The sequence below is a fragment of the Lynx canadensis genome, chromosome D3 (genome assembly GCF_007474595.2).
Source record: "Lynx canadensis isolate LIC74 chromosome D3, mLynCan4.pri.v2, whole genome shotgun sequence".
Classification (NCBI taxonomy): domain Eukaryota; kingdom Metazoa; phylum Chordata; class Mammalia; order Carnivora; family Felidae; genus Lynx; species Lynx canadensis.
The window spans coordinates 84,529,260-84,553,047 of NC_044314.2; the positions used below are offsets into that span (position 1 = coordinate 84,529,260).

A 23,788-nucleotide genomic window follows, 5' to 3' on the forward strand; every position below is an offset into this window, starting at 1 on the left:
TTCCAGTTTAATTGCAACACTTAAAAAATGGGCTACTGTGCTGGCTAGCAATCTAAGTTAAAGTAAAACTTCTAAAGGGGTCAAGGTCTAAAGTTCGCACATTCTTGTGAGGTCTGCTCTGTTTCCACCACGGGAGACCCCATTATCCATAGCTCTACCAATCACGTACATTTCCTTTTGAGTCTCATGAATAAGGAAAAAAAGAAGTTCAAGTGAGGGAAAATGGGTTCAAATGAAGGTCAGATACCCAAAAGAGCTTTCTGGCTACTATGTTGCTGGGGTGGAAAAAGTAGAGTAAAGGTAACCAGATGTGGGTGGCCCAGGGAGGTTGCTCGACTCCAAACTTGCTAGTCTTGGCAGGGAAAAAAAAGGACTGCCTTTAGACATCCAGTAACGCGGTGAGAACCCACTGTGTGCCAGGTGCTGGGGATACAAAGACAACTATGGGATGCTTGTGTTCTAGATGCTTCTTACGTAGCAAGACAGTCTCCGCCCTGAAAGAACTCGCAGTCCATGCTGGAGGTTGCATCAGGTGGGGGTAAACACGGACTCTCCCAGCAGTCTGAAAACACTGAAAGATTACTGGGGGGGCGGGGAAGAAACACTTCCCTCCCGTCCTCTAGACTAGGCCGGCCCCGAGGGCGAAGACAGACACGCCCTCCCGAAGAGCAGACCCGCCTCGAGGAGGGCGGATCTGGGCCGGGCCGGCCGCCGGGCCCTCACCCGACCCCCGCGAATGCGGCCCAGCGCGGCGCCCGCTCCTCACGTGTCCCTCCCGGCCCCGGGGTCGTCTCACGTTCTGCTTCCGTCCGACCCTTCCGACTTCCGGTAAAGAGTCCCCTTCCCGCACCACCGCGCCCACCCGGCGTCGCCACGCGGCGTCTCTGTGTGCCCGACCCCCGATGCGCTCGGCGGCCGCAGCTCCTCGGGGCCCCGCAGCGGCCATCGAGCCACGCCGCTTCGCCGCGGCCAGGTGGCCCGGGCGGCGCTCGCTCCCGCGGCCGGCGCGGCGGAGCGGGCGGGGCGGCGGCGCGGCTCCGGGCCCGTATCCCTCCGCCGCCCCTCCCCCGCCCGGCCCCGGCCCCCCTCCCTCCGGGCAGCGCTCGCCTCCCTCAGCCTCAGACTGTTTTGGTAGCAACGGCAACGGCGGCGGCGCGTCCCTGCCCGGCTCCCGGCGGCTCCTCGGTTTCAGCGGGCCTCCCCGCCCCTTCGTCGTTCTCCTTCTCCCTCTCGCCGGCCCGGGCGCCCCCCCGGCCGCGCCATCCCGCGCCTCCCCGCTCGGCGCCCGCGCGTCCCCGCCGCGCTCCGGCGTCTCTTCGGCGCGCCCGGCTCCCGGCTGTCCCCGCCCGGCGTGCGGGCCGGTGTATGGGCCTCTCACCATGTCGCTGAAGCCCCAGCAGCAGCAGCAGCAGCAGCAGCAGCCGCCCGCGGCTGCCAATGCCCGTAAGCCCGGCGGCAGCGGCGGCCTTCTCACGTCGCCCGCCACCGCGCCGTCGCCGTCCTCAATCTCGTCGTCTTCGGCAGTGGCTTCCTCCTCCTCGGTGGCGGCGGCGAGCGCAGGCGGCGGGCGGCCCGGCCTGGGCAGGTGGGTGTCGCGCCCCAGCCCCCTCCGCTCCGGGCCTGGACGAGCCTGGGCCTCGCGTCCCCTCCCCCGCGGCCCACACCGTCGTCCCCGCCCCGTGACCGGCCTGGCTTGGTGGGGTGGGCTGGGGGCCCGCAGTGGGGGTGGGGCTCCCACTCCCCTCTGGAGCCCGGGGGTTTGGGTGGGGGCCGCTGCGGGATCCCTCCGTGAATGTCAGGTCGTGTCCAGTCTCCAGCAACATCCACATCCCCTCCCCCAAACGGTCAAGATGGAAGGACTGGGCAGCCTCCCCCTCTCCATTTAAGTGTTTGGGAGGGATTCACAGGTCTCAGCATTTGTCAGTCTCTGTTCCTCCTTTAACCCCAACATGGAGGGGATGCTTGGGCAGCGCCCCCACCCCGCAGTTTAAATATTAACGTGGAATGGTCTTTAGGTTTTGGTTCAGTCTCTCGAAACTTGCCAACTCCCCCATTGGGGAATAACGAGGGAGGGGGGAAAGTTAGGGCAGCGTCCCCCCTGTCCGTTAAAGGGGTAGCCACGGGGCTCATCTGGAATCAGTAGGGTCTGTGAAGCGCCCCCAAGCACCCCCACTCTCTGTCCTGGGAAAGGTCGAAGAACCGGATTGAGGCGGGTAGTGGCCCCCCGCACCCCTCCGCATTTAAATCTAACACGGCGGCGGGGGCTCCCGGACGCCTCTGGAATCGTCGGGCTCCGTGCAGTCTCCCGCAGCGTTCCGCCCTCCCCCACCTGAGGAAGGGGTGGGGGAGTGCCCGGCCCCCTCCCGGCCTCCCTCCTTCCCCCGCAAGGCCTCTCCGCCGCGGGTGGTGGCCGATCCGCATTGCTGTTTCGAGGCCGCCGAGGAGAAGGCGCCTTTGAATAGTGGTGGGCGAGGGCCGGACCCAGGCGTGCGTCAGAAGTCCAGGCCAGATTGGGGACATAAGGGGATGGTGGTGGGTGGCAGGGAGCGGGCACGGTGCATTTTCCCCAACCCTCACCCCAATTTTTGAAATTTCGAGCGGAGAGGGATTGCAGCTGGGGACGTGGTGGGGTTCCTAAAGGCAGAAATGCAGGTGTTTACTTGCGTCGTCTCCCCCTTTCCCCCACCATGCACCTAGGTTTGTGGTAGGGACTAGGATCTCTGTGTTGTCTCAGTTAACCGGGTCTGACTCCGGAGGGTGTGTTTGTGCGGGAAGGCCTGTTGGGGGTGTGTGTGGGGGGGGGTGGTGGTGGTTGTCAGTTCGTGTTTCACGAACTAAGAAAAAATGCTTAGTGTTCAAACGGGGCAGCAAATGTCAATAGACTCCATTCCATTGTGGCCAGTGTCCTTAACTTGGGGAGTGCCGCCAGAGCTCACCAAGGGCACGCAAGACCATTTCCCTTGTGCCCCGAGCCCATCCGTGTTGCCGGCACTACCGTGCCTTCGTTAGGCCTAGGCGGGGTTGGCAGATTCGACGACGAGGGTCCTCCCTAGACAGACATCCTGGGCTTTAGAAGGTGGGGTAAGAGGATTTTTTTTTTTTTTTTTAAATTTCATGCACTGAGTTTTCTTTTTGAAAACAGGTTTTCAGCAATCTATTTCCAAAGAATTCTCATTTATGATAGGAGAAGTTATCCGTCAAGATGAATCAGAGCTGATTTTTAAGGAATTGTGCTTCCTTCTAGGGAGGGGGAAGGGCCAACATTGGTTTTCTTACTTCTACCCTACCCACACACCCAGAGTCGCCCCTTCTCTGAACCACCCACAAACGTTAACCTAGTCCAACTAGTTCAGATGAAGTGCTTATTTTCCCAGCTCTTTCACTTAGGATTCTGTAATTCCGTTTCCCTTTTTCACTGGCATCCATAGTGAAAAATGGAAAAATTTTGTACATAATTTTTATTTTTTTTATTTATTTTTAAATTTTTTTTTTTTTTTTTTTTCAACGTTTATTTATTTTTGGGACAGAGAGAGACAGAGCATGAACGGGGGAGGGGCAGAGAGAGAGGGAGACACAGAATCGGAAACAGGCTCCAGGCTCTGAGCCATCAGCCCAGAGCCCGACGCGGGGCTCGAACTCACAGACCGCGAGATCGTGACCTGGCTGAAGTCGGACGCTTAACCGACTGCGCCACCCAGGCGCCCCTGTACATAATTTTTATTGAAAAGGATATCTTTTTTTTCTTCTTAGGTCTCAGAAATTTGGCAGATATATTCAGCTTGTTCAAATAATTGAAAAATGATACTTACGCTTTTAAGTTGCATCAGCTCTCCTTAGGCTTAAAAATTTAATAATAAAGAATTTGTTCCGGAGTGGCTTAAGTGATCAAAAAAATATGGAATGTTTTAGTACCAAAGATCTTTTTCTGTTTCTTGAGGCTTCACGAATATCCAAGCTTAATTTAAATTCTTCCTTGCTTTAAGTTCTTTTATTTGAGACATAGATTCTGGCCCTTAACTCATTTTGATAGGTAAGAGATGTTTTTATTCTTATACAGGATTTTAAAGGTACTTGTAGAATTCCTTTTGATTTTGAACTATTGTTCCTGGGTTCTTTGTAAATTAATTACAATTTCTAGAGTCTCCTCACATTACGTTTGTGTGTATCAGCAGTTAAAATACGTATCTGGGGCCAAAGGTGAGGAAAGAAAATGCAGCTTTGGGTTTGACATGTTGAAAAGTAGTAAAATATTCTTGAATGTCTAGAAATTCACATGTCGTCTTTAAATAACATTTCATCATATTTGACTTTTTTTTTTAACTTGAATAGTGGATTTTCATGGCTTTCAAAAATTCATTCTGTCTTAAATTGTCATGTATGTTTTAGAAGGTGCTTTTATATTAGAACAACATACCCATAATATTAAAGTCTGCATTAATCTAATTCTTATTTTTGCCTTTTACATTTTCATGTTTATGTGGCTTTAGCGATTATGTATGTTATTTGTGTTGTTTTTTTCTCCTTAGCATTGTGTTACAAACTTTTTTTAGGTTTTTGGTTAACCATTCTCCTATTGTTGGAATTTGGGTTTCCACCTTTACTATGCTAGATAGTGGTGCAGTAAACATCTTTATACTAATAGCTTTTGGCTTCAGTCTAATTATTGCCTTAGAGAAAGTTCCCAGGAGTGGTTTTTACTAGGTCAAAGGGCTTCAAGATTTTTATGGCTCTTGCTAGCTGTGCCATATTACTCTTCAGAAGACTTGTATTAGTTTCCATTGCCAAGAAGGTGGCTCTTCTATAGAATGGTTTCTTTGTCAAACACTGTGGGGGATTTTCAAGGGAAAAGTTGCACTTACTGTCAAGTGAATACGTTATTAAGTGCTTGTGTTAGCTACCTGATTATTTATACTTGAGTTTGAATTTGGTTTCTCTGAGGACTTAATGAAATAATATATGGGAAGATGCTTTGAAAACAGTAACTGTTAACACTAATGAGGATACATGGTTTATCTATTGTGCTCATACTTCCAAAGACTCAGTTACTAAGTAGAGGAATGAAAGTTCTGAGAAACTTGTTCTGAAGCTTTTGTTGTTGTTAATCTCCCTTATTCATCTAAAAGTATTTTTTATTAGTTGTTAGCCAATGACCAAGCTATCTTTGTTAACTTTTATATAATTTCATGGCACTATTGGGAATTATCACTGGCTAACCCATATCTCTTCTACTCCCACATTTTCTTCCCTATTTAAAAAAATAGTGGGTTTACAATTCTGTTACCCCATTCCCAATCCTAAATAATATAACATTACAGTTTCTTTGGATACAGGATTAAATGTGAATAAAAACTTATTTTAGTAATTTTCAGCTTAGTACTTTCATTGCTTCTTTCTCTGAAGGCATTGCAACTTGGAAATTATGCTGCAATATAGTGTAATTTTTCATCATGTTCCACTTAAATATTTGCAAGATACTCATCTTTTAAAATATTTCTTAGAAGAGCCTAAAAACTTTGACATCATTGAACACATAAAATTATTGAAAATCTACGTACAGGCAGTTATAAGTGCTTGGGATATGCCAGTGAATAAAACAAAGATAGCTGCTTTTCTGGTGTTTACAATTTAACGTAATGAACCAGACAATAAACAAGAGACATTAAATTAGCACACTAGATCTGATATTAGGTAAGAGCTATGGGGGATTAGAGGAGAGCAGATTAAGGGTATAATATGGGAATGTGGGGAAAGGAAGTGGGATGCAGTTTTAAATGGGTTGGCAAGGCTTCTTTGAGCAGGTAACATTTGAACAAAGTTTTGAAGGTGAGGTAGTTAGCCATTTGCTTTTGATCTAGATTAATTAGTCATATGGCCCCATTTGTAATTTATAAGGTTTAAACTGCATCATCCTTTATTAATTCATTCTTTTACGTGTGTATTGATAATAACGAAATTTGTAGTTGGACCAAAAAAAATTAATTGGCATTTAGGTCATCAGAGGTGAGCTATAGAAGGCTATTTATTGAAAGGTGTACATTTTTGGTTTTCTACTGGGCTTATTTATTTTAACCTAATTGGCTTAATTTTCATTCTCAGTACCTAGAGAAAAAATACACTTTTTAAGTTGGGCAAACACCTACATCAAATTGTCTATCTTTGTCAAAAAAATAATCCTGTAGTTACTTAAAGATACTGCATTTGAAAAGTCAAAACCTTCATGGTGTATTTTCCATGTCTAATTAGACCGTTATAATTTTACACAGGGGATGTTAACTCATATCATAACTATTCAATAGCCATATGTTTTGACTTAAAGGAGGAACTGATTTTTAAAAAAAAAATTGTTTTTGGTCCTATAGCTGTGTTAGAATTTACTTTTACCATGGCAAAGTGTGTTTTTATTTTGTAATTCTTATTTTTTCCGGTTATTTCTTATTTCATTGAACTGTTTCACCGTTGAGAGATGTAAGGCTAATAGGGCACTGCAGTGCCTGGGTGGCTTAGTCGGTTAAGCATGTGAACTCTTGGTTTCAGCTCAGGTCATGCATGATCCTCTGCATTGGGCTGAGGTGGGCTGAGCTGCCAGAGCAGAGCCTGCTTGGGGTTCTCTGCCCCTTCCCCTGCTCCTTCTCAAAAGAATACTTAACTAGGACTTAAGAATGTAGAATCAAGGAGGTTAAGGCATTCATAGATGTCAGAGAGAAAACCGGTCCTTGGTTCTTACTACAAACGTTTTTAATTGACTAAAGGCTGTGCAACACTCCATTAGAACAGAGAAATGGCTGTGGGGGAAGCCACGTCTGCAGGAGAGGGATAGCTGGGCTGGAGGCCACAGCTCAGGTCCAGGACGGCAGGTTAGTGCATTCACCAGAAAGCACTTGCTTTCCAGTCTCTGGGATGCTGAGGATTTCCTTAGACAAGAGCAAAGTGTTTTTGTTTTTGTTTTTTTAATTAAAAAAATTTTTTTAAATGTTTATTTATTTTTGAGAGAGACAGAGGGTGAGCAGGGGAGGGGCAGGCAGAGGAAGACACAGAATCAGAAGCAAGTTTCAGGCTCCAAGCTGTCAGCTCAAGAGCCTGATGCAGGGCTTGAACTCACAAACGGTGAGATCATGCCTGAGCCAAAGTCTGATGCTTTAACTGACTGAGCCACCCAGGTGCCCCGAGCAAAGTGTGTTTTTATACCTTGAAAAAGGTGTTAAGTTTTTAGAAGATTTTTTTCCCTGGAATTAAAATTTTCTATTTTGGGTAGTGATAGTATTTTGGTATCCTATAAAGAGTTGAGCCTGAACAAAACCCTGATTTTGTAGCTATTTCAAATGAACGTGACAACTTTGGTGGACATGTAAATAGAGTTTATTAACAGGCCTGTCTGCTACTGTATCTTTTTAAGTGAATGTACTTGTTTCTGTTTGTTTGGTTTTTGGTTTGTTGTGAAGCATATCTGGGTCATCTATGACTGTTACCCTACCAATGTTTTAGGTCAATACAGTGGTCTTTTTTAGCAAGAGTGTTACTAAAATAAAGTAGAAAGCTCTTTCCTCTTGAGGTCTTTTTGCTTCCTTAGATGTTAGTCTTAAAAAATAGGGATGTTTTTGTCAGAAAATTTACTCATCAGTGAATGTGAAGCTGGTATCAAGCCTTTGAAAGGTTGTAGCATCTTAATCTAGTTCAAAATTTTAATTTTGAACTCCTAACGTTTCCTTGCATTGCTTATGCTTGGGAGAAGTGCGAGCTGTATCTTAATGTGTTTTCTGATATCCTTAAAGTATATTTTTCTACTCAAAAAGAATGTCTTATGCTTTTGAATGTTCTTCGTACAATAGTAGTATTTTCCATTGAGGTGCTTGCCAGACAAAGCAGATTTGCAGTTTTGTGTCATGAACCGCTTCCCTGTTATTTAAAACGCCAATTAATTCAAGAGATTTTTATATCTCTTATATATATTTAATATATGTATAAAATTTCATTCTTTGTGATAGGAAGATTTGTAGAGAATGTGGTCGCTGATCTGCAGGGGATCTTAAGCTGCCTGAGTATAACGGAGATAAGAGATGTATTTGAACCAGTGTCCAGAACAGGTTTCTTCTTTTTCTTTTTTTACCTTTTTAAAAAAATTGGAGCATAGTTGACACATAATGTCACATTAGTTTGAGGTGTACAACTTAGTGATTTGATATGTTTATGCATTATGCTATGTTCACCACAAGTATAGCTACCATCTGTCCCATTGCATCACTATTAAAATATCATCAACTGTTTTCCTTATGCTCTTTTTATTCCTGTGACTGACTTCATTTCCCCCCCTTCCCCCCAGAACTGTCAGTTTATTCTCTATATTTATAGTTCTGATTCTGCTTTTTGTTTATTCATTTTTTTCAAGATTCCATTTAAGAGTGGAATCATATGGTATTTGTCTTTCTCTCTCTGACTTATTTCACTTAGCATAATACCCTGTAGATCCATCCATGTTGACTCAACTGAATAGATTTAGTCTTTTTGTTTGTTTGTTTGTTTAATTTTGTGAGAGAGAGAGAGAAGGGAAGGAGAGAGAATCCCAAGCAGGCTCTGTGCTGTTAGTACAGAGCCTGATGCAGGGCTCAATCCTGCGAACCATGAGATCATGACCTGAGCTGAAGTCAAGACTTGGACACTTAACTGTTCCACCTAGGCACCCCAGAACAGATTTATTCTTGAAATTAGTAAGAGAAACAGTCTTGTTACAGGTACTGCCTCATTTATATCTGAAAGTTCTGCCTCTTATAATTTGAAAAATAGTAAGTTGTAAATACTCATTGTAGAAAAGATTGCTGAGAATCAAAAAGAAAGCCCAAACTTCTTTAAAATCATCCACAATCTTTCTTTGAGTAGCTACTGTTGGAAGTTTGGAGTTCATCTTTTCAGACTTTTTATAAACATATATATGATAAGATGGAATCAAATGGTACATACTGTTTTGGATTCAACAGTATATATTGTCTTTTAAAATATTTCCCTCACGCCTGGGTGGCTCAGTTGGTAAAGTATCTGACTCTTGATTTGGCTCAGGTCATGACCTAAAGGTTTCCAGCCCCAAGGCAGGGCTCCCTGCAGAGCCTGCTTGGGATTCTCTCTGCCCCTCCCCAGCTCACACTCTCTCTGTATCTCAAAATAAATAAATAAATAAGCTTAAAAGAATGTTTCTCTCCTAAAATTCTAGAATTTTAGAGGAGGATGAAGAAATAACAGAAAATCTTATTTTAAAGTAGAAGGGAAAAAAACCCTAAGCTTCGAAAAGTTAGGGGACTTGCCCAAAGCAACTTATTTGTAGAATTTTATTATATCCCTCTCTTTAAATAAACACAGACCTAGACGTAACCAAGATCATGCTGTGCATTTTACAGAATGCGACAACCACAGGCAGTCCTTGACCTTCAAGATATCTTTTTGTAACCTTGAGGTTTGGCTCGGTAAAATAGAAGGTCTGGTTCTTTATCTTTTTAAAAAATACGTGTAATTTTGTGCATATGTGGTATGAAATCAACTTAAATGTTAAGTCCTTGGTTGTATTATTTTTAATGGCTTGGTATTACGAGTCTGGGGTTGCTTATGAAAATTTGTCAAAACTATTAACCTCAGGTTTTATTTGCTGAAAATTATTTTCAGTTGAGGTCATGTGAAAATCTGAAATTCCTTAAAAAAATTTTGTTTTTATGTAATGTTTATTCATTTTTGAGAGACAGATCATGAGTGGGGTAGGGGCAGAGAAAGAGGGAGACACAGAACTCAAAGCAGGCTCCACGCTATCAGCACAGAGCCTGACGTGGGGCTTGCATGAACTCTCGGGCTTGAACTCATGAACCGTGAGAACTGTGAGAACCTGAACTGAAGTTGGACGCTGGACCACCTGAGCCACCCAGGCACCCCTGAAATTGCTTTTAATTTATTTTTACGTTTTTAGACTTTTTTTTAATATTTATTTATTTTTGAGAGAGAGAGAACGCTGATCAGGAAGAGAGAGAGGGAGACACAGAATCTGAAGCAGGCTCCAGGCTTCGAGCTGTCAGCACAGCCTGACTTGTGGTTCAAACTCAGAAACCCTGAGATCATGACCTGAGCCGAAGTCAGACACTTAACTGACTGAGCCACTCAGGTGCCCCTTATTTATTTTTATATTTTTAAGGTTTTGTTTTAAAATTTTTTTTTTCAATGTTTATTTATTTTTGGGACAGAGAGAGACAGAGCATGAATGGGGGAGGGGCAGAGAGAGAGGGAGACACAGAATTGGAAACAGGCTCCAGGCTCTGAGCCATCAGCCCAGAGCCTGACGCGGGGCTCGAACTCACGGACCGCGAGATCGTGACCTGGCTGAAGTCGGACGCTTAACCGACTGTGCCACCCAGGCGCCCCTTTAAGGTTTTGTTTTTAAGTAATCTCTACACCCATCTTGGGGCTCAAACCCACAGCCCTGAGATTAAAGAGTCGCATGTTCCACGGACTGAGCTAGCCAGACGCCCCTGGTATCCCTTTTAGTTTAAAAATATTCTAATGTGAATTGCTTATAGTATTAGCCTTGAAGTGGCTGTAAAATAACAATTTCATACCATGTTTAATAGCTAACTGCATTTTGGGAACTGGATAAAATGGAATTCTATGATGGTGTCTTTGTAAATCCCATCAGTTTGTGGTATGAAACTTGTCGGTGATGTAATAATGAATGTGACTTACTTTATTAAGTATATAGAAACTTCAGAATGTTGTATTCTTTTAAGAATGTTACCATGAGATGCTTTATCTAACAGTTTTGTCAGTGGTCAAATACTTTTGATTGCCTCTATGTTCTTAATGCGTTTTATGAATCAAACAATATTTTTAGCAGTAATCTTTGTAAATAGTCAAAATTAATCTTGATTATAGTTTTAGTTAAAGAAAAAGCTAGTTTTGTACTAAATTGTGCATTTTTCTTTTGGGTCTCAAAACTTTTTTTGTGGAGATTGTGTAGTTATTTTCATTACTGAAATACACTTGATAATTAAGTAAAGACAAGACTTACAGTTTTTACATTGAAGCTTGTGGAGATTATAGAAAGGACGAGTTCTTCATGGCCTCTTTCAGAGTTTATTTGCTTTTACTTTACATGATTTACACATTGCCAGCAATAGAAAGGCAAAACTTTTAGAGGCAAACACAATGACAGCAGTGAGAAATAAAAATAGCATGACAGAAAGTTAAGAGATGAGAGAATTACAAAAAACAGACATGAGAACTAAAGAATATTTCATTTGGCTTTTAGTTACAATTCTATGCCTTAGTAGACCGAATCATTACTATTTCATAGCACATTGTTGTTAGTTGATGTGCTCATAATAGTGACCTAAGACAAAGTTAAATTGCTTTTTATATTTTTCGAACTGTAGGTCATGACCCCTTAATAAAGTGTAAAATCACTCTAGTGGGTCATGACAAGCATTTTTAGAAAAATGAAAAAGAGTAGAAGATACTAGAATGCATTGCATCGTTAACTTCTGTTTGAGTTAACGTATATATACTGTATTACAATGTACAATGTAATACTTTGTTGATGTCACTGATTAGAGACATTGAGATACAGTAAAAGGATTGAGGAAGGGTTTTGTAGTTATATCTAAGCTGGGGTTGCCAGAATTAGCAAATAAAAATATAGGATGCTCAGCTGAACTTGTATCAACAGTGACTAATACTAAAGTATAGTGTGTCCCACATTGCATGGGACAAAATTATTCATTTATCTGAAATTCAGATTTAATGGGGCATCCTTTATTTAATCTGGTAACTTCAGTCTAGGGTAGAATCAGGGTTTACCCCTTGGTAACTAAAATTTAAGCTCTGTGTGGGCAGAAACTTGATTTTGTTTGCTACTGTGTACCAATCTTCTGGAGCAGTGCTTGGCTGTAGGTGAGGTGTTTGAATGATTGGGGCAAGTCACTCACTCTTGTGCTCTGTTTCTTTATTAAAAGGGGAAAAGAGTACCTTAAAAAGTGAGATTACTAAATTTCTGTTACATTCCATTCTTGGTACATAGTAAACTCTTAGTATGTTTGTTTGTTTGTTTGTTTGTTTTGAGAGAGGTGGGTGGGGGGACAGGGGCAGAGAGGGAGAGAGAATCCCAAGCAGGCTCTGCACTGAATGCAAAGCCTGATTCAGGGCTTGAACTCAAGAACCGTGAGATCATGACCTGAACCAGAGTTGGATGCTCAACCAGCTGAGCCTCCCAGACACCATCCCCCCCCCCTTTTTTTTTTTAGAAAGATTGTAGGGGGAGGGAAGGACAGAGGGCACAGGGAGAGAGAATCTTAAGCAGGCTCCTTGCCTGGTGCAGAGCCCCACATGGGGCTTGATCTTACGACCCTGGAATAATCATGACCTGAGCAGAAATCAAGAGTCAAACACTCAACTGACTGAGCCACCCAGGTGCTCAGGTCTCAGTTGTTTAGAATCATACAGATTTGGAGTTGGAAGTGGCCCTGGTGGATTTTTAGTTCTCATTCTTCTTTACACGTGAGGAAACAGGCCACAGAGCTTATTTGCTAGAGTTCTCCCATCATTGGCTGCATGGCTGGCTTTAGAATCTTGTTCCCTTTTCTTTCTAATATAATCTATTTCTTTTTTTTTTAATTTCTTTTTAAGTTTTTATTTAAATTGCAGTTAGTTAACATGCAGTGTTAGTTTCAGGTGTACAAATAGTGGTACTAATAAGATTTCTTAAGACTTGTTTTCAAAATTTGGTATTTATTCAGTAATGTAAGAAAAGATCCATCTATCCAGAAAAAAATCATTGTCTAAGTTTTTCAGTTAGCAAAGCTTTTACTCTACTTTTGTTATTTTTTGTTTTGTTTCATATGTTTCAAGTGAAAGTGTCTCTTCAGTCCTTTTATTATTTTTTTTTCTTCAGTCCTTTTTTTTTAGTTTATTTATTTTGAGAAAGAGTCTCAGAGAGAATGAGTGAGGGAGGGGCAGAGAGAGGGAGAGACCGAATTGCAAGCTGGCTCTACATCACCAGTGCATAGCCATGTGGGGCTCAAACCCACAAACCATGAGTTCATGACCTGAGCCGAGATCAAGAGTCAGACTTTTAACCACTGAGCCACCCAGGTGCCCCTCTTCAGTCCTTTTATTCATTTATTTATTTACTTATTTTATTATTTTAAAGAAAATTTTAATGTTTATTTTTGAGAGAGAGAGAGAGAGAGAGCGAGAGAGAGACAGAGAGTTCAAGTAGGGGAGGGCAGAGAGAGATGGAGACACAGAATCTGAAGCAGGCTCCGGGCTCTGAGCTGTGCTGACAGCTCAGAGCCCGACGCGGGGCTCGAACTCACAAACCATGAGATTATGACTTGAGCCGAAGTCGGGTGCTTATGCGACTGAACCACCCAGGCACCCCTCTTCAGTCCTTTTTTTTTTTTTTTTTTTTAATAATTTAACTTTTTTTTTTTTTTTTTTTAATTTACATCCATATTAGTATATAGTGAAGCAATGATTTCAGGAGTAGATTCCTTAAGGCTCCTTACCCATTTAGCCCATCCCCCCTCCCACAACCCCTCCAGCAACCCTCAGTTTGTTCTCCATATTTATGAATCTCTTTTGTCCCCCTCCCTGTTTTTGTATTATTTTTGTTTCCCTCTTGAGTCCTTTTAATGAAGTTCCTCTGTAGTGTTTCTACCAGTCATTCCTTTCCTTTCTTCTGTGACTATCCTGTTCCGATCCTTATCCTACATGGCAAGTAGGTTTCACTTTGTATGCCAATTCTGATTGATTAGAGTGTTATGTAGAGCATTCTGAGATTTCATTTACTCTTGGGGAAGAAATGTGGATAGAGAAGGAGGTGAGGTGAGTCTTTATATCATGGGCGCCAGAGGGTATCTACTCACTGTAGCTTAGCAAGCATCCCAGTTGGTCTCTCTATGTCCAGACACTTCATCCATACTCCACGGCCCTAAGACTCTTCCCCAAACATTTTCATTATGTTCCATTTCTACTGAGAAACTTTTAGCGGCTCTCATTATTAGCTGAATCAAATCCAGACTATTTGGCCTGATAGCCAGGTCCCTTTACAGATTGTGTACACTGTATTTATTCTCCAGGTAAAGCAGATTATGCCAGTGTAGTCCTCTTCATCCTCTTAAACATAGTCTTTAATGGCTCAGCCCAGATCTTCTCTTGTAGTGTCTCACTGTATGTACCTTGGGAAAATGTGGTTCCTCCTGTGCTGATGTAGCTTTTTTGGCAGGTGTCATTCCTGTGGTATTGAACACACAGGGCCTTGTATTTAAGTGTAGCAACTCCTCCCCTCACAAACTTTCTCCTTAGAATGGACTCAGATAGGAGCAAAGCTACTTCCTAGAACAAAAGTGAGGTGTTTTGGTTTTTTTTCCTGGTTGTTTATGTTCATTTCATAGTCCACCATCCCTGTTATTTGTAAATTTTCTGTGTTTACTGTGTTTTAAACTTAGTTTATTATTCCTAAAGCTGTCATTTTCATTCAACAAGTGCAGCAGCAGTGAGTATTGACAGTGCCGGTCGGAAAGAACACATTTAACTATGGTGGAAATGAGAGATTGGGGCACTGGCTGCCCTAGTCAGAAGAGCATGTGACTCTTGACTTCAGGGCGGTGAGTTCAAGCCCCACGATTGGGTGAGAGATTTCTTAAAATTGAAAAAGATGAGAGATGAAAAAAATAGAGTATTAGGAAAATGATGGGTTGGGACAGGATGGGTTATTCTGAAGGAGAGAGAACAAAAAGTACCATGTCTAGTCAGTAATAATCCACCAAAGATAAAGAGAATTAATAGATGAAATGGAAAAACCTGGAAGTTCGCAGCTAATGGTGCTAATTTGGGAGAAGGCTAACATAGTGACGGTGCTACTGCTGGAACCCCAGTCAGACTTGCAGATAGTGCCCCCGACACACAGTCCTTGCATGTAGGGTCTGGGCTGCCTCCCATGGTATCGGAGAAGTCTCTTCAGAGAAAGTTATCTTTTGGGAAATGATGCCTAGTGGAATGTTCATATGTGGTCCTCCTGTCCAGGACACATGGATAATACACAAGAAACTTAAAAAAATTGTGTTCAGTGCACTGTGATTTAGTTCAGATTGCTAGACAGGATTTAGTTAATCCTTATTGTGGTAGATTTAGTAATCCTTGTTGTGGTAGATTCTATTTTTAATTAGATATATTAAAATATGATTTACATAAAGTTCCCCCTTTTTAGCGTATAGCTCTTGAGTTTTGACAAACTTAAAGTCTTGGAGCCACCACCATAATTATACTATCACTCCATAAAGTTTCCCTTGTGCCTTTTATCGTCATTCCCCTTCCTCTAACCCTGGCAATTACTGATCTTTTTCCTGTCATCATAGTTTTATCTTTTCTAGAATGTCATACAGATGGATCCATACAGAATACAAGCGTTTTGTGATGGCTTCTCTCACATACCATAATGCTTTGAGATTCTTTTGTGTACTGCGTGTAATAGTACTTTCTTCCCCATAGTGTGTGTGTGTGTGTGTGTGTGTGTGTGTGTGTGTGTGTTTTATTTATATTTGAGAGAGAGCACGAACAGGGGAGGGGCAGAGGGAGATACAGAATCCTAAGCAGGCTCCAGACTTGGAGTGGTCAGCACAGAGCCCGACGCAGGTCTCCAACTCTCAAACTGCGAGATCATGACCTGAGCAGAAGTCAGATGCTCCACCCACTGAGCCACCCAGGCGCCCCTCTTTCCCAGAGTTTTGTTCATCAGGTGTTGGACAAGTTGCAGTTTTTGGCTATTATGAATAAAGCTGCTATGAATATTTGTGTACAGATTTTGTGTGGTCATAGTGATTTCATTTTTCTTGGTTAAATACATAGAATTGGGATTGCTGAGTTGTATGACAATTAGTTTTAAAAGTAATTGGCAAACTGTTTGTTAAAATGCCTGTCCTATTTTTCCCCTCAGCCGTGTATGGGATTTTTATTAATTGCTGTAATTCTTGGCAATACTTGGTATGTTAATCTTAATTTCAGCCATTCTAGTGGCTGTGTATTGGTATTTCATTGTGGTTTGAACTTACATTTTCTGATACCTAATGATATTGAACTTCTTTTCCTGTGCTTGTTCGCCATTTATATATCCTCTTGGGTGAAAGAAACTATTTGTGATCTCACTTGTTTGGAAGTAAAAGTTTCTGTATTTGCATTGCCTTCTAGGTTTATTTTAGAGCATCTTGAGGACAGAGGACAAGTCCCTAGTATAACTTAACAAGCATAGTAAGTGATAAATTGTGTATTGACTGTGTGAGCCTTGGTTTCATTGTTCAGCAGATGAGTTTGCTGTCAAGGAAACGTCACTTTCTAAAGGAACATGACATTTGTTTTATAGGCATACCAAGTTAAACTATTCTTTTGAGTATTTCCTGTTTGTCAGGTTCTGGGGATACAGTAGAGAACAAGCCAGATGAAGCCTCTTCCTTCCTGGAGTAGGGGAGACAAGGCAGAAAGTTCAAACTGCTCCCTCATAATATGTTTGAGTTGCTGATGCTTGCTTCTATCTTATAAAATATTGGAAAGCAGTCTTTTAGATAAGGAGAAGAAAACATACTGGTTTCATCAGAAGATAGGCCCTCTTGGGTGCCTGGGCGCTTAAGCGTCTGACTTAGACTCAGGTCATGATCTTGCAGTTTGGGAGTTCAAGCCCCGAATTAGCCTCTGTGCTGACAGCTTGGATCCTGGAGCTTGGTTAGGATTCCTGTGTCTCCCTCTCTCTCCGCCCCTTCCCTGATTCGCGCTCTCTCTTTCTCTCTCTCTCAAAAAATAAACATTAAAAAAATTGAAGAGAAGATAGGCTCTCTTATCTATACTTTTTTAGTAATCTAGTTTGTTTATTTTATTTTGGAGAGAGTGTGAACTGGGGAGAGGGGCAGAGGGAGAGAGAGCATCTTATGCAAGCTCCACACTCAGTGCAGAGCCCAACGTGGGGCTCCATTCCACAATACTGGGATCATGACCTGAGTGGAAATCGGGTTGGATGCTCAACCCACTGAGCCACCCAGGTTCCCCAGTATTTTTTTTTTTTAATTAAGTAAGCTCTACACCCAATGTAGGGCTTGAACTCAAAACCCTGAGATCAAGAGTTGCAGGCTTAACCAACTGAGCCAGCTAGGTGCCCTGAGTAGTCTAGTATGTTGCTGTTTACTCCTTGTAATGCTTTAGGGGTAGCCACTGGCTAGCCACAGAAATCAGTAGGTTTGAGAATCCTTGTTGTCTAAGCTTGTGAAAGCTGATTAGGGTCATAAAGGAAAGAGGGGGAAAAGTTACTAGTGGAACTCACCTTGAGCTTCCTTTTCTGCTAGGGCATATTCATTTAGTATAAGTATAAATAAGTAAAGTATATGTATTTTTTCTTACTTGATTATCACGCAGTCCTGTTAGGTAATCTGTTGCTCTGTCACATTTTACCTGTGTGGAACTGAGGCCCAGGGAAGCTAAGTAAGTACGTGTTTAAATTTACTCAGCTAAAAGGGAACAACGATGGAATGACTTAATATTGTTGTAATTAGGATCTCTGAAAAGGTATGCAAGTGAGAACAGAAGAAAACTGGTAATGGATTTAAGGAATGTTAAATTAGTTCTTACTTTGATTTATCAGGAATTTGAGTCATTAGCTTGCAGTTCAGAGGCTCCTTAGGATGAACAATGGGGAAGAAAATGAGAATTTGCATTTGTGACAGAATTTAGTTATACAGTCTGTAAATGTTATAGGAAGTCTGCATATTTTTAACCCAGTCTAAAATGTCAGAGAATAAATAAGAGCTTCTGTTTATAAAACCTTTTTTCCTATATAAAATACATTAGGAGAAAACTAGCATTTCTGAGCCAAGTGGTGAGTAGTAGCCATTTTTCTGAAAAAAGTTTAGGTATCTGTGATGTGGAAACAGTTATGGCGAACTTTCTATTTATAAAATGATAGTTCCCATTATTCTGTACCTATTAGATTCAGACACTGTGCCTAATGCATTACGTGTATATATATATATCCTTTATTTGTTTTTACTTTTTTTTTTTTGCTTTAGAGAGAGTGCGAGAGAACGCGTGAGTGGGGGGAGAGGGGCAAAAGGAGACAGTGAGAGAATCCTAAGCAGGCTCCACTCTCAGTGCAGAGCCCAACATGGGGCTTGATCCCACGACCTTGGGATCATGACCTGAGCCGAAATCAAGAGTCAGATGCTTAACCGACTGAGCCACCCAGCCGCCCCAAAGCTTTAACTTTTAGTAACTGTGCTCCCCTGCTTCTAGTATAGCTCTATGACAGAACTGATAAAAATCAATGAAAACCATTTGGTTATAATTGTTAGCCATAAAATGGCTTCAGTTATCCAGACCTTAGCCCTGGCAGTTCTCTTTATTTGTAAATGAGTCTGGATCCAAAATCTGTGATTTTTTTTTTTTCTTCAAAGTTTGGAAATAATGTTATAATGGTGGTTAGTATTCTGCACCTGCCTATTTTATCAGATTGTCGATTGTAACCCATAATTTATTTGAACTAAGTAGTATCGTACTATATCATGGGTTGAGAAGGTGTTTGTGGCTTGATCTAAGAACCCAAACACCACTTAACGTTTCTATATGAAAATAAGAGTGTAGAACCCAGTTCTCCACTCTCTCTTGGTCTTGTTAGAGGCTGCATAGCCCTGGGCTATAGGACACACTGAATAAGACTTCAGCACACATTAGTCTTTCAGAAAGGACTAATAGTTGAGGAAATGGTTGCTATCCTCTTGACTTTAGGGAAATTGAAATTCTTGGTTCAGTTATTTGCATGGGCCAGTCATGTTAGACGATCATAACATTTTATTTTTAATTACTGCAACACATTACTTTTTGCCCACCAGTTTAATCTAGCCTACCTTTTGCTGTTAGACTTAAACTCTTCTTTGGTTGTTCAAAAATCACCCTGCTCCCAAGCCCAAGGTCCTCTTCACCTTCAAGGCTTTCCATGATCTATCCTAGGGGTTAGCAAACTTTTTCTTTAAAGAGCCAGATAATCAAAGCTTTGCATGCCATATACAGTCTTTTTGGCATATACATGCACACACACACACACACACACACACACACACAGGCCCTTTAAAAATGTAAAAATCATTCTTAGCTCTGGGCCATTTAAAAACAGGACATTTGCCTGGCAGCTTATAAAGCCTCATTTTATCTTTTTGATCCTGTTTTCCATCAGCTCTTCAAAGCATGGTCCATTTAAATCAGTATGGTCTCCTTCTCATCACCTCTGCAGGTACCAAGCTCAGCCTTCATTTCCTGCCTGCTCTTCCATCATTTTTCTGCTTTTCCACACCCTCATACTTCTCCTCATTGTCATCTTAGATCCTCTAAGATCTAGCCCAGGTCTTCCATTGAAACATAGTCTCACTTATTTTTCTTTTATTAATTCTTGTAGAACTTAGCTTGTCCCATATGTTAGTTTTCTTAATTGAGAACTTATTCCATGTTTTCTGTAGTTAACTGCAAGAATAAAGATTGACATTTTCCCTCAAACTATTTTATGGAGAATGCCTGAAATTACTATTTTCTTTACACAAACCAGTATTCCTTCTGTTTAGCATCCTATTCCCTTCCCACAATTTGAATTTTAGAATTAGAAGCTTGTGTTTCAGATCATCATGACTCATCCTCTTTGTTTCACACAAGAGCAGAAACTTTAAATGACATGTCCAAAGTCATACAACAATTTGTTTAGCACACCACCTCCTTACTTTGTGACATAAGGCAGGGTATTTTATTTGTGGTTGAGTTTCTTCCTCTGTGAAATGGGGATGATGGGAATTAAATGAATTATGTATGTAAAATGCTTAAATAAATGCCTGGCATATAGTAAGTGTTTGTAACTTTTAACTTATAGCATGTTTGGAAATCAGTAGAAACTGCATGAGCAAGGTAAGGTTGCAAAGTGCTTGTTGGTAGGTTTGGGGTAGTGCTGGATGAGTGGATGCGCTTCAGCATTTTGTTGAGCTTGTGTATGTATACTGTTCATTAATTCAGTGTAAGTTTGAAGCTGTGAGACTAGAACAGTTAAAAGATGAACAAGGAGCACCTGCGTGGCTCAGAATGTTAAGTGTCCAACCCTTGGTTTCCGCTCAGGTCATGATCTCGTGGTTCGTGGGATCAAGCCCTGCTTCAGGCTCTGTGTTGACAATGCGGAACCTGCTTGGGATTCTCTCTGTTCCTCCCTCCTGTGTTTGTGTGTGTGTGTGTGTGTCTCAAAATAAACATTAAAAAAATTAAAAAGATAAACAATTGTTGAATCACTGTTACATTTCTGAAACTAACACTGTTAACTAGCTGAAATTAGAATAAAAACTTAAGATGAATGAAACCTCTCTGCTTCCAGGTTATTCGGTAGAGTAGGAAGGGCAGGCATGCAGAGTGTAAACTGGTAGCACTGAGAAGGGAGGGAATGACTGCCTTGGGTGGGTGGTGAAGAAAAAAACCTTGAAAAAGACCCAGGGTGTTGAGATGGATCTTGAGGAATGGTGAGTAGTGTTCAGTGAGGCCATGGAAGAGAAGAGGAAGTTCTAGGATAGGAAGTTTGTGCTAAAGCAGAAGATGCTATAAACATGGTGTGTGTAGAAAGATATGATTTACAGTGTGGTGGAAGAAATGGAGGGGTGGTACTTGCTGAAAGCAGAGAGACAGATTTGGAAGCCCTTGTAGTTAGAGAAGAAATGAAGTGAGTTTGAAATAATACAAATGAGGGGCGCCTGGGTGGCTCAGTCGGTTAAGTGTCCAACTCCAGCTCAGGTCATGGTCTCGCGGTTCATGGGTTCAAGCCCCGTGTCGGACTCTGTGCTGACGGCTCAGAACCTGGAGCCTGCTTCGGATTCTGTATCTCCCTCTCTCACTGTCCCCCGCCCCCCCCGCTCACCCTCTGTTTCTCTCTGTCTCTGAAAGGTGAATAAATGTTAAAAAAAAATTTTTTTTTTAAATACAAATGAGAAATTTTTTAATAGAGAGTTTTAACATATATAAAAATAGAACATAGCTGTCCTACATAGCTGTCACTTAGCTTTAGCAGTTATCAGTAAATGGCTTACCTTTTTTCACCTGTAGTTCCCTTTTCCTCATTATCACTTGTTGTCTTTGAAAGGGGATTAAAGTTGTTTTGAGGCCCTGGGAAAGATTAATGACCAATGGCTAAAACATTGGGACAGAGACTTCATTGAGTTCACTACATGGAAACACTTCTGGTGCAATGGAGGGGATGAATGCTTTCGAAGATTCATAGGGCCAGTGTCTGAAGAAGCTCAAGGAGAGGATTGCAGCTGGTGGCTACTCTCCACCTGGCTATTTAAATTTATTTATTTATTTATTTATTTATTTATTTATTTAAAATTAGAATTAAAAAGAAATTTTTTTTTAATGTTTGTATTTATTTTGAGACAGAGAGAGACAGAGTGTGAGCAGGGGACGGGCAGAGATAGAGGGAGACACAGAATCTGAAGCTGGCTCCTGGCCCTGAGCTGTCAGCACAGAGCCCGATGTGGGGCTCGAACTCACAGACCGTGAGATCATGACCTGAGCTGAGGTCGGACACTTAACTGACTGAGCCGCCCAGGCTATTTAAATTTAAATTTAAGTTAATTAAAATAAAAATTCAGTCCTCAGTCACACTAGCCATATTTCACGTGCTCAGCCGTCACGTGTACTTAATGGCTACCATATTAGGCAGCACAGATATAGAATTTTTTTTTTTTATCATTATAGAAAGTTTTGTTGAACAGCACTGGACTTGAGTCCTAAAATTCCTTTTTATCTGAGTCTCTTGGTGGGTGTAGCTCATATCTCAATGTGCCTGGCTTTATGTTATGGCCATGTCCCTTATCCCTTCCTCTTAAGTAAAACTTTATATGAAGAGGTTTTTTTTTACAAGTTTAATTTGTGTTGTAATATAAGGAAAATAATTGTGTTAGCTAACAATGATCAAGCATTTATTTAGTATGCCAGGCATTGTTCTTAAGCCAGGCTGTCCTTATGAATATCACTGAATTTTTTATAGCCTTATGTGAAGATGCTGTTTTTTTTTTCTTTTCTTGTTTTTAAAGGTACTGACTTTAGGGGCGCCTGGGTGGCTCAGTTGGTTAACGTCCGACTTCAGGTCATGATCTCAAGGTCTGTGAGTTCTAGCCCCACGTCGGGCTCTGTGCTGTCAATTCAGAGCCTGGAGCCTGCTTCAGATTCTGTGTCTCCCTCTCTCTCTGCCCCTCCCCTGCTCATGCTCTGTCTCTGTCAAAAAATGAATAAATGTTAAAAAAAAAATGTTTAAAGGTACTAACTTTATCACCATTTTATAATGTTGAAATTGAGACACAATGAGCTGAAGTTACGAGGTTAAGGTCACAGAGCTAGGAAGTGATAGGGTCAGAGTAGGGTCTTAGGTTATTATTTGTATATATTTTGACGAGCAGGTTGTAGAGAAATTAAATTAGTTCTTATGGGGATGGTAGTTGTTTTGAAACAGTGGTTCTGGATGATTATATGACTGGATTAATCTGGCAGTTGTGTGAATTTAGAGTTGCTGGTCCACCTTAGTTTGCTAAAAAGAAAAAAAACACTAGCTTTAGTGTTTGGGTTTGTCGTGGCCTACCCCCTACTGCCGCCTTGACTCATTTTTCAGTGTGGATATCATTATTCAATAAGTATTAGTTAATAGAGTTTCCCTTTCTAGTAAAAAAAATTGAAATGGTTAGAAGAAAATGACTCACCTAAGTGAGTTAACTGTAAGAGCTGGAATTACATTTCTAGTTTTTAGTTGTCCTTTCTCCTGACAACTGTAGTTTTTTTTGTACTATATAAACAAATCGAATTAGTTGGTATTTGTCATAATTCACATAAATTGTACTGTATACTTAATATGCTTAATTTATTCAACAATTTATAATATTTACTGTATGCCAGCCTCTGTTAAGCCCTGGGCACACAGTGGTGAAGGAGACAGAAGTGTTTGCCCCCATGGAGTTTATATTCTGGGAGTGGGAAGTGGACAGAAACAGAAAGTAAGTTGGTTGAACACATAATAGAATTTCAGATATTAAGTGCTATCATTCATTAAATATTACTAAAGTATGAAAACGGTGATATAATAATGGTTGGGGAGCGACTTTTGATAATATGGTCAGGACAGGCTTTTCTGAGGATGGAACATTTAAATCGAAATCTAAATAATAAGCAGTTGGCTGTGTCAGTATCTGAGAAGAGTATTATTACACCTTTACTGGAAAGGGGTTAGCAGGTATGTCTTTCTTACTGTGCCAAAGAATATTAGTTACATCCAAACAACTAGTCAGGTTCTAGAAATCTGTATCAATGAAATACTTGGATTGTATAAGTTATCCAGGCCTGTTGAAAGTTATAGAAACTAGTAAATGACATCTATAGATAGTGTTGAAGAATAGTAATGAAAGCAAGAATGATGAAAAATGAAGAAATAAAAAGTTCTATAATTACGTTGTGGAGGGCACTACCAATAGAAATTGCATATTCCTCCCCCACCCCCAAGATTTTGAAACAATAAGGGAAGAAATTTTATTCTAGCTAGATTATTTAATGTGTTTCAATTATCAGGAGTGTTCTTGGGTTGTTTGTATATATATTTTACTTAGGTGGTGAATGAAACAGATAAAATATACATATGAAAATAGCACATTTTAAACTTTGTCCTAGAATAACCTCTAAAGTGTAAGTTGCCTGAAGGCAAGGCTTGTTCATCTGGCTCATTCAACAG

At 41.3% G+C, this 23,788-nt stretch overlaps 1 protein-coding gene across 1 annotated transcript in view; it reads left to right on the top strand.

Moving 5' to 3' along the window:
• Positions 1-778: 778 nt before the first annotated feature.
• ATXN2 (ataxin 2) overlaps positions 779-23,788 on the top strand; it is a 118,988-nt gene continuing 95,978 nt past the window's right edge. Inside the window, 1 exon segment of the mRNA XM_030336252.1 lies at positions 779-1,585. Coding sequence (XP_030192112.1) covers positions 903-1,585 — 683 coding nt within the window. The 5' untranslated portion in view covers positions 779-902.